The following is an 11,463-nucleotide window of genomic DNA, read 5'->3' on the forward strand; positions in this document are numbered from 1 at the left end:
ATATTTTTTGAATCCATGAATCAAAAGCAATCTTTCACAACTCAACATATCCTTGAGAGTTAGGTAAAAAAAAATTATTCATAATGACTATCCCAGAAAGAAGAAATGCAATGCTCATCATTTCTTTAGTGCCTCGTATTTTTCCAAGTACTTTCTCTTTACATTATGTCCTTTAGCCTAGATCATATATTTGACCTATTTAGATGTCAGATTCTATTATTCTTTGTATATCACCACTCTTTTACTTTCCTTCCAAACACAAGTAAATTGATTGGCAGGGGTGATGGAAAATCATCCTTCAAATCACTACATCCAATTTATCAAGTGCTTTTTATATCCATTTGGGCATCAATACATCTGCTGGTGTTGATTTCATTTTCTATAACTTAAGGTATTTTCTCTTTCAGTTCCTACTGAACAATCCTTAAAATTGTGTTCACCTGAAGTTTTACATAATGCATTTCAGACCCTCATAGGATCATAAATGTTTGGTCTAAGAAAAGACTAGAGAGGAGCCCAACTGAGTTTCAGAGAGCCCAAAGAGCTACAGATAGACTCATAAAAATCTTTATATAGTATGGTACTAGACTAGATTCAAATAGTCTGAATGATAAAAGTCCAATACCATACTATATAAAGATTATATTAAAGCTCAGCTAGCTAACCAGTGTTTGAATATGTTGGCATGAATGTAACAATATCTCATTTGAGGAGGAATGCTCTAAAAGAATGAAAAGACAGTCCATAGTCTATGGACTTAAAGTGATATTTAGTCCTTTTTTAGTGGTATCCAACTCTTCATGACACCATTTGGGATTTTCTTGGCAAAGATACTGGAATGGTTTGCCATTTCCTTCTTCAGGTCATTTTACAGATGAGGAAATTGAAGCAAACAGGGTTAAGTGATTTTCCTATGATTAATAGGTAGTAAATTATCTGAGGCCAGATTTGAACTTAGGAAGATGAATCTTCCTGACTCCAGGTCTGGCCTCTAATCACAGTACCATGTTGCTGTGCTAGCTGACTTAGAAAACTGGTATTCAAATCAGACCTTTGATATTTACTTCCTATATATATTCCTATATATCTTAAATAAGTCCTTTAATCTCCCTGAACCTCACTTTCTTCACCTATAAAATACGGGGGCTTAGAATAGATGATTTCCAAAATCTTCTTAACTCTAGATCTATGGTCCTATGGATATATTGCTTAATATAAGTGTACTTTTCAGATAATTGACATTTACCTATTAAGCATAAAAATTATTTTTCTTTTAAACACTCTTGTTTTTTTTTTTAGGTTTTTGCAAGGCAAATGGGGTTAAGTGGCTTGCCCAAGGCCACACAGCTAGGTAATTAAGTGTCTGAGACCGGATTTGAACCCAGGTACTCCTGACTCCAGGACCGGTGCTTTATCCACTGCGCCACCTAGCCGCCCTTTTAAACACTCTTAATGAAAATTTTTCTGAAATGTATTATATTTTCTCTGCCTTATGAAAGTGTACTTTACATAATTTAACTTTTATTTAGATAATATAATAACCTCAGAGACTTTTGAAGAATAGAGCTATTTACCTTTTACTAACTGGATTCAAATTACTGTATTTTAAAATTTTCTCTAGTTTTGTAGTTTCTCTCTGTTCCTTTGAGGTCAGGCTGAGGGTTTTCACATCACTGTTGTCAGTGAAGAGTGACACCTGTCTCTTCTTGCCTTTAGCTGTTATCACTTTTAAATTTGCTGTTTCCTATGAACTTTGGGCTGGAATGCTATATGCTTATTTAAAATATAATAAATTTGATTTGAGTGATGCCTGGACAATATCTCCAAATTCTCAGCTTTAATGAACTTGTAGATATCAATTTTTTTTTTCCTCAGAGGACTTTTTCCCATACTCTCCAGCTTTCCAACATGGTCTAAAGGGATAAAGTTCCTACAGTCTGATTCCCATATAAGTGGACATTTATTATATGTACTATCTCTTTTAGAATGTACCTCCAGTCTGGTAATTTGATTCACACACAATTTAGTATGCATTTTTGGAAAATAGAACAAGATACATTTATGTTGAAACAGTACAATGCAGAGTCAAATCAGTATTATGAAAGACAACAGATTCAAATGCTTTCAGTAGAATACAAGAAAAATAACCAGAGAAACATTTGGACATCAGGAGATTTGATTTTTAACAAGTTTATTTTTGAATGATATATTGTTTCCTGATGTGTACCTTTTATCTAAGTATTTCTTTCTTTTTTTCCCTCAACAACATTTCACTTTATTCCTTATTTATAATTGAATGAAGACTTATCAAAACAACAATCTGTGTGTTTCCACAAAAAAATTATTGTCCCTTAGGAATATTTAGTTATAATTGACTAAGGATAAATTACCTAATATCCTTTAAAGAGCTTCTAAATTTCAAAATAATAATTACTTAAGGAAAGCTGGTGATCTTTTCCTACAACATCCTCACTGCATATAAGCCAGATATTCTTATTGCCTAAACTATTAAGTTACTTATTCATTCATTCAATAAGATCTAGTGAATCCCATGTCTATACCATTATTTCAGAATAGGCATTATTCATTTACAAATTAATTCATGCAAGATGTAATTCAAAGTTACACTTTCAATGCACTTAAAGTATTTAGTGGACTAGAAAGAATGATACTGTTTCCAAGGGTGCTCAATATAGAGTTTAGTCATTGATAGAATCCAATTCAGTATTAAGCACTGGTAAGAATTTAGGGCCAGATTTTGCTCCGACCTATGTAAATAAGCTAAGAAAATACAGGCCCTTTCACTGACCTAGTATATAAAGGAGAAAAGGAAACGTGATATGAGTCAAAAGTTTCAGAAAAATTGGAAATATACCCCAAAGCTTTGAAATTTCACTTCCTCGGGCTCACTGCCATCATTGGAAGATGACTTTTTTTTGTGAGACCTAATGTTTTGGACTCTATTTTTGATATTTTCTCACAATTATTGGAAGGGTAATTCAAGAAACTTTAAGTATTTTCTTAAGGTAACTACCAAAAAAACAAACAAACAAACCTGTTTCTCCTGTACTTTCAATAAATGAAACCAAGACACAACACTACAACTTTACTAACCAGACTGTCCATCAACCATAAGATACAACTTCATAAGACACTAGGTTTTCTCAGTGTAGATACTTGCTTCATACAACTCCTCTCAAGTTATTCTTTTCTACACTGAACACATTCTATTTCCAGGTCAAGTCTTATCTGTTGTCATGTGTACCTTAAAGGTAAATATATATATATATATATATATATATATATATATATATATATATATATTTTAATCATTTAAATAATCAGAAATATATTACCTTACTCTTCTTCCTAAAGATTGATTTTTTCTTTTTTTTAAACTTCCTTTTACTTGGTCCCTCTTTAATTTACATTACCTACTTAACAAGAACATTGAAAAAGGAACTCTTCCTCACAAATCAGAAAGAGACTCCTTAAAGGGACTGATGCCCCCTCCAACAATCATTTAGCTATCTCTCATTCACTTTACAGAAACCTCTTGGCTGCACTATAGACCTTGGAAATGAAGCTTGTGATAGTGGCCAACTTTCCCAAATTTGCTATTTCTGTGATTTTAAAAATATGTCACTTCTATAAAATTCAGTTCTATAATTAAAAAGCAATAAAATAATAAAATTTAAATAAATAAATAAAAATACCTTATATGATATTGAATAAAAGGTAGAAAAGCTAGTTTCTCGATAAAGTTGCATTCGTTATTGTACCAATTTCTATAACACGTAGGCAATACTGCCCTCTAAAGGGTAGAATGTGTCATATCCTTTAGTTAATAAAGTGGGGAATTTTAGATCAATTTTCCCATTCCCTTACACTGATGCTGCCATTTTCCCAGATATCTCATCCTTTACAGTATCCCAAGGAATACTGATTGCCCTTGAGCTTGCCATCTACCCTTGGACTGCACAATGAATTTTGGAGTGATAGTCTTGGGGGTCCTTGAAATCATTATATCCAGATGGGTAAATTCAGTCTATAGTCACTGTGAGTAGTTCTCTCTAAACCCAGATAAAACTGAGGAAACAAAGGATCAGGTTAGTTTCAGGTAACTTCCTTGAATTCTGAACCAGAGACTTTGTTTATTTTGGGTGTGGGGAAAATGGTAAAAAGAAGGAAGAAGAAATCATCTTTGGCCTCTATAACTGGGCTTTTGTTCTGGATCTTCTGGGGTTCCTACAATCAGAAGGGAGTAGTATTAGATCTGTCCTGCTCCCTAAGACATAATTGAGGCCTTTCAGTCACCTTGGGCTTGAAGTGAATCCCTTGAACTGACCTGACTCTGAAGAAATCTCCTATACCTTCTTTGGTCTCAATCTACACCCCCAAGGCAAAACTGGAGCCATCTTGAAAATCCAGGTAATTCTGTTCCCATTCAACCCCTGGGTACTTAGAGAAGAATATGGAACTAGCTTTTGGCTGACTTTGGTGACTGGGAAACTTTTGATGTTGACAGGAAAACATTTTGCTAGGAGAGAACACATTAGTATTACCATGCACATGGACTACTGTTATAAATGGGAAAAGGCTCCAGCACTAAACTCCAGGGCTTTCAGTCACAGGATATCACAGTAGTAAGAAAATCAGGGCTATGAGGACCATTTCAAGTCCCATACTCATAAAATCTCAGTGTTGCACAGAATCTCAGAAATCCAATCTGTCCTCAAAGCATGCATCCCTTTTACAACAAGTTGGGTTTGGTTTTTTCTTTCCATTCTTTGTGTACAACTACCCATCCCATTTCAGTTCCAAGGTTTTAATCTCTGGGGGAAATCTTTGCTCTCAGAAAATCATCCCTCCATATTTGTCCAAAGATTCCTTTGAGTCCAAACAGGGGTTTCCATGTTTGGTTTCTACATAGAGCTGTACTCTAGATTCCAGCTGCTGACTAAGTTCATCCAGGGCAGTGGTGCAGGACTCCAGGCTCTCCGCCAGCTTCTGAATCTTGGCCTTCAATACGGCCTGGCTAACCTTCGTGGCCCCCTCTGCATGCCTGGGGATGAGGAAGCCACGTGAGCCGAAAAACACGATAAAATAGACTGAATTATATAGAGCAATGGAAGCTTTCTTCCCAGACTGGAGAAGTTGGAAGTCCAGGCAGCCTTGCCCCCGGCAAAAGAAATCCAAGCACCCTAGTATTTCCCTCATCTGGTCCTGGCAATTTGCTGCAATGTCCTGCACTCTTCTCAGCTCTCTGGAGTTGCAAAACACCAGGAACAGATCGGAGCTGATGGTAACTGCCCCTCCCGCAGCGGCCACACCCAGCCCCACTGCGGAGGCCAGAAGAGAGGTCCCTAGAGTGATGGGACTCAAGGACAGCCCCACAATGGCCGTGATGGCTCCAGTTGCACTCAAGGAACTGCCTGCGATGTTAGCCAGAAGGGACCGTTTGCGAAGCTTCTCAATCTTGCGGATGATGTCTTGGAGGCTCCGGATCTGCCCATGGAGTCTGCCCCTTCTATCCAGCAACAATACCTGGAAACGGCGAAGGGAATCCACCGCTTGGGACTGAGGGACAATGAGCCTTTCCATGTCACTATGAAGAAACAGATAAATGGTCAATGCAAAGGCTTTATGCAATGATAGGAATTGTGTCTATGATCAATCACTATCCGCAAAGAGGTTCCTTAAGCAGAGGAAAGAGCACCAGCACCAGAACTTTCTATATGACTCCTGGAAAATCTTAATCTCTATGAGCCTGAGTTTTCTCATTTGAAAAATGGAAATATCATGTTATCACAGGATGGTTATGAGTTTCAAAAGAGAAAAATGTATATGCAAAAGCACTTCATAATCAAGAACAATTCTAAAAGACTGGTGATGGACAATACTAACCACATTCAGGAAAAAGAAGTTATGGAATCTGAATGCAGACTAAAATATACTATTTTCACTTTTTTTAAATTTTAATTTTTTTCTCTTTTTTCCCTTTAGTATTGATTCTTCTTTCACAAATAACTAATATGGAAATAACTTAAACACGATTGCACATGAATAACCTATATCAGATTATTTCATGTAATTGGAAAAGTAAAATAACATTTTTAAAAAGCACTTCAAAAATTTTAAAATACAAAAATGTCACTAATACAGGCCATGACCCAAAAGTTTGTAGAAAGCTTTCAGGTGAGAAAACACCCTCAACCAAGGCATAGCAAAAAGTGCCCCTGTAATTTATAGTCTTAGAAAGCTGCCTTGGGGACACCAAAAAGTTATAGGATTTAAACACAGATGGCTGTCACAATCAGAGGGAGGACTTGAAACCAGTTTTACTACCTCTAAGAATGGCTTTCTAGCTCCTTCACCACATTGCCTATAGTTGACCATGATCTGGCTCCTTATTAGCATTACTTTCAAATCTAATGCAAGATGATAACAAAATAAAAACAAAAATAAAACAAAATAAAATAGAAATTAGCATGAACAAGGCAGAGCAAATTACAGGTGCTTTCAGAAAGAAAGTTTACTTACTACTGTAATCAATGATCTTCACCTGAGTATATATAGACCTGATTTCTTAGTCAACTGACTAAGAATTTCATAAGTGCCTTAAGATCTTCTTAAAAGTAAAGAAGCAGCAGAAGAGACAGGGCATTTTAATTATAATGTAATTAAAGCTTTTAAAATAGCCCCTCTATTTTTTCTTAACTTATCAAAATACCTACCACTTATAGCTTCTTCTTTTAATTCTCACAATAACCCTGAAAGGCAAATAGGATAAGTAAATTTTCTATCCACTTGGAAGATAAGGAAACAGATATAGAGTAATTAAGTGGGCCATCCAAAGGCACCCAGCTAATAATTAATAGAACTGGGACTGGGATTCTCATTGATAGCCATATTCCCTATCCATTTTATCGCAAATTTGTCTTCAGCTTCTAGGGAAATGCCTCAATAAGATCATCAAAAGAAAGAAAAACTCATGTACATAATGTTCAGTGACATAATCTCAATGATAACAGAGTCCCAACGGCTATTTTTTTCTCTAAAAACTATCACATCAAGCTTCCAACTTACCCTTTCTTCACTTCTGAGTGACTCCAAAAAGGAAAAATCTTGGGCTGTTTCTGGATGAGTATATTTTATAGTAAGGAAGGACCAATAGCCACCCTGGGAAAACGTTGCCTCATTCCAGGAATATGCCATTTCCTGCCTCTGGCCCCATGCTGCCTTGGTCCCTAAGGATGTGACATACGGGAAAATGACCTGTAAGCCATGCAGTCCGGCACAGCACATCCCGTGTTGAGGAAACGAACATTGTGTATTTACTTTCCCAAGAGTGCAGGAAAAAAGAACCACAGGTTCTTCTCCAACTTGAAACAAGTGTTGTCATCATTCCAGGGGGAGACCCTGCCTTTCCTTTCCTGAGAATAGTTGGTGACATCATCAAAGAAGACATCAAATGTGTTCACTGGCTAATTACAGAGTTTCTGAAGAAATATGTCCTAAACATTCTCAAAAAGGAAAAAAAATTCTCGGATTAGATAGTCTTATCCCATATAAAGAGATATAAAGTTTTAAAAATCAAATTGTGACTACCAAACCATACATGCAATTCATAAGACAGGATAAAAAGTGAAGGTTCCTTCCACAGGAAAGGCTGAGGGTACCACCAGCTGGGAAGGAGACATTAGAGGTCTCAGAAAGGCCAAATAACAGAGCAAATGCGTCAGAAAAATCAACTGGATCATGTCACATAAGAAGCTAATTATAGACCAGCAGGATTTGGTTTCATATTTTGAATAGAATTAAAAACTGTACCCCAAATGAGATTCAATTCTATTTAACTATTCAAGTAAAGTGAAAGGGAAGGTTTGAGGTAATCCATTAAACTGCTGCTGTCCTTGTGCTGAAAGCCATCTCTGGTCAAAAAAATTGAATTGTCCCACATTGGGGTCCTTTGTGTCAGCTGTGTGGACACAGTCTTCATGGTCACCCTTTTCTTTGGAACAGTGATGATTTGTGAGGTGCTGGGTGCTCAGAAGATAGGGGCTGACCCAGACAACATCACCACATGCATCACAATTGTGCTCTGAGGCATCATATTACTATGCATCCTGGCAGATACCAACATCCTATGAAGATATATAGACCAATATTACCTATTCCCAAGGATCTGTTTCTTCTTCTCCCTGATCCCAATGTTGATTCTCAAAGCAAAGAAAAGCCCCCTCCATCACCCAAATCCTGATTTCCCATCATCAAAGCCATAATTGATCAGCAGTCTTGACAGGCTCATCTTCAATAAAACCATAAGTGAGCAAAAGATCATTAGGATGACTTTCTTTACTCCATTGATGAATGGCTTGGTGGTAATCTGATGATTATTCAGGCCAGCTGGATCTTTATTTAACCTGTTTTTCTGGAGTTCCCTTGGAATCCTACCATAACAATTCCAACATAAGGAGCTTCTGCCCTGTTCTTCAGAAATCAACTCTAAGCTTGCCCAAGTCCTGTTGTTTCTGGTGATCCTAGGCCATCTGATATTCTTCATTTTGTACCAAATGGAGAAGCAATAGATTAAGGTGAAGCCATTGTTTGATCTATCTATCTAATCTACATATTTATCTATCTTCATTGAACCAGAAGTTGATCCTACCATACCTGACAGAGATAATGGTTAGGCTTTTATGGTGCCAGTCCCAGAATCCTGACAGCTACTTATGGGGGATCTGCTGAAGAACAGTTTCCTATCCCTCTGCTTTCTCTTCGACCTCCTCTTCTTTATCAAGATGCAGCTAAAAAATTCCAACGTTGGGATCTGGGCCTCCCTAGAACTAAGGAAAGAAAGTTCGTGTGTGTGTGTGTGTGTGTATTTATATATATTCTATTTGTTTGCAACTTTCAGAGTCCTTTCAGATTATATCATATAGCTTCAGGCATTCTTACTTGGGAAGCAGCCAGAGCATGGCCTGTATGCATGGGCTTCTCAGTGGGAAGAGTGGCATGGAAGGGTCCAGCATGCCTTTGAGAGGCCACACAAATAAAAGGGAAGCTGCTCTGACCAAATATGCTGACTCCTTTTCTCAATGACTGTGCCCAAGTTGGAGAACTTCAGATCTACCATCTGCAGCTGTCCTGACCCCAAGACAAAGCAGTTCCCAAGGAGAGCATAGCCAAGGTCTAAAGAAGGGCACAATATCTCTCCTTCTTCCAACTTATTTTGTCTCAGCTTTCTTTTCCAAGATCCTGTCAGGAAACTCAGTGTTTGGAAAAGTGCAAAAGTATATCATGTGGGATTTTTTTTAAAGATCAATAAGGTCCTCAAAACAATTGTATGGAAAGCATACTGAGAGTGCACTTTGCCATAGGTTAAGTCAATTGAGGGATATTAGCTTGAGTAATATCAAACTTTATTAGCCAGCTTTACATTATCTCCAATGCTTGATTATCTGATCAGATCACCCTAAGGTGGGGAAATAGTTAATAAGAAAGACTTCAATAGTTTTACTTCTTAACTGTGGTGGCCAAGGTTTTTCCCTCTTGTCTTTGTTATTGTTTTGTGTGCTTTTTCTAGAGTGGGTAGTCAATAAGAGACTGGTGCACTGAGAGAGGAAAAAAAAGAGGAAGCAAATTCTTGTTAAGTGGAAAAGAAGGTAAAAAGAAAATTGTTCTGTAATTAGTGTGTTTCCTGGAGATCTATTTGGTCCAAGGCTAGATTTTATAATGTTTTAGTAACTAGGACACAGTATACATCTAAGATTAGCTCCAAGTAGTGATAACATGCATTGTAGATTCAGCATTAAACACTTCATGATTGTGTTTAATATCCTATTGCTAGAGATTAGGCACCTTCATGACAAATCATGACAATAGGTATAGACCTCAAAACCAAGAGAGTTAAAGCTATATAATTCAAAAAGGAATATTGCTGAAAATATGATCACTTGAAAAAAATCTGGAGAGGACTTTTTGGAATTAACTAAAGATGAGTCACTGATAGGAGCCAAGAAAGCCAATGCAATTCTCAGATGAGGAAAATAAAGCTATCTATAGTCATATGAATAAATGTTCTAAATCATTAATGATTAAAGAACTGCAAATTAAAACAACTCTGATTTGCCACCTCACATCATATTAGATTGGCCAATGTGACTAAAAAGGAAAATGATTAATGTTGGAGGGGATGTGGGAAAACTGGAACACTAACATATTGTTGGTGGAGTTATGAACTTAACCAATCTTTCTGGAGAGCAATTTGGAATTACTCCCAAAGGGCAATAAAACTGTTCATACCTTTTGATCCAGTAATACCACTACCAGGTCTGTATCCCAATGAAATCACAAAAAAGGGTAAAAAAAACCCACATGTACAAAAATATTTATGGCAGTTTCTTTCATAGTGGCAAAGAATTAGAATTTAAGGGGATTCTGAATTGGAGAATGCATCAATTGGGGAAAGACTGAATAAACTGTGGTATATGAATATGATGAAGCACTATTCTATAAGACATCATAAGGAATGGGACCTCAAAATAGCCTGGAAAGACTTGTATGAACGGATGCTGAATGAAGTAAGCAGTAGTAGAACATTATACACAGAAACAGCAGCATTAGGTGATGATCATCTATGATGAACTTGTTCATTTGCATAATAATCAAAGATAATTCTAAAAGATTGGTGATGGAAAAATATCATCCATATCCAGAGACAGAACTGTGGAGTTTAAATGCAGACCAAAGCTTACTATCTTCAGTTTTTAAGAGTTGTCTTAGGTATTATGTTTTTTTCCCCCTTTCTAATGTATTTTTTCTTTTTGATTTGATTCTTTTCCCACAACATGATTAATATGGTTAATTAATATGGTAGCATGGTTATAATACATGTAGCACCTATATTAGATTGCTTTCTTTCAGGGGGAGAGGGGAGGGAAGGTAGGGAGAGAGAAAAAATGTAAAACTCAAAATCTAGAAAAAAATTATTATTGAAAACTACCATTGCACATAGTTGGAAAAATAAATTTAAAATTTTTTTTTTAAAAAAAAGAAAGAAATGGGGCGGCTACGTGGCATAGTGGATAAAGCACCGGCCTTGGAGTCAGGAGTACCTGGATTCAAATCTGGTCTCAGACACTTAATAATTACCTAGCTGTGTGCCCTTTGGGGCAAGCCACTTAACTCCATTTGCCTTGCAAAAACCTAAAAAAAAAAGCCAATACAATCTAAGGATGCATTAAGAAAGTCAAGGTAGGCAGAATAGGGAAGTACAAAACCTTGGGATTGTATCAGAGCCAAGATGGCAGAATATCAAAAGAAACACAATAAAATTCAGAGAGAGAGAGAGAGAGAGAGAGAGAGAGAGAGAGAGAGAGAGAGAGAGAGAGAAAGAGAGAGTCCTAGTTCCTAGTAGCAGTTTTAGGGTAGATTGCAGATGCTTCCTGTGATAAGAAA

At 36.7% G+C, this 11,463-nt stretch overlaps 1 protein-coding gene and 1 pseudogene across 5 annotated transcripts; one reads left to right on the forward strand and one right to left on the reverse strand.

Moving 5' to 3' along the window:
• Positions 1-2,174: 2,174 nt before the first annotated feature.
• APOLD1 (apolipoprotein L domain containing 1) lies at positions 2,175-8,012 on the reverse strand. Of its 5 annotated transcripts, XM_074194557.1 has the most exons (3): positions 7,090-8,012; positions 6,738-6,773; positions 2,175-5,608 (listed from the first exon to the last, which is right to left on the reverse strand). In XM_074194557.1, exon 3 carries the CDS (start codon positions 5,602-5,604, stop codon positions 4,855-4,857), a length of 750 nt encoding a protein of 249 aa, XP_074050658.1. In that variant the 5' UTR covers positions 5,605-5,608; positions 6,738-6,773; positions 7,090-8,012; the 3' UTR covers positions 2,175-4,854. The 5 variants fall into 5 exon arrangements, with proteins under 5 accessions (XP_074050658.1, XP_074050657.1, XP_074050655.1 ...); XM_074194556.1 differs by having other exon boundaries at positions 2,175-7,250; positions 7,834-8,012; XM_074194554.1 differs by having other exon boundaries at positions 2,175-7,517; positions 7,622-8,012.
• Positions 7,904-8,751, forward strand: LOC141494249 (solute carrier family 41 member 3-like; annotated as a pseudogene).
• Positions 8,752-11,463: the final 2,712 nt, after the last annotated feature.

This window comes from Macrotis lagotis, chromosome 7 (genome assembly GCF_037893015.1).
Source record: "Macrotis lagotis isolate mMagLag1 chromosome 7, bilby.v1.9.chrom.fasta, whole genome shotgun sequence".
Classification (NCBI taxonomy): Eukaryota; Metazoa; Chordata; class Mammalia; order Peramelemorphia; family Peramelidae; genus Macrotis; species Macrotis lagotis.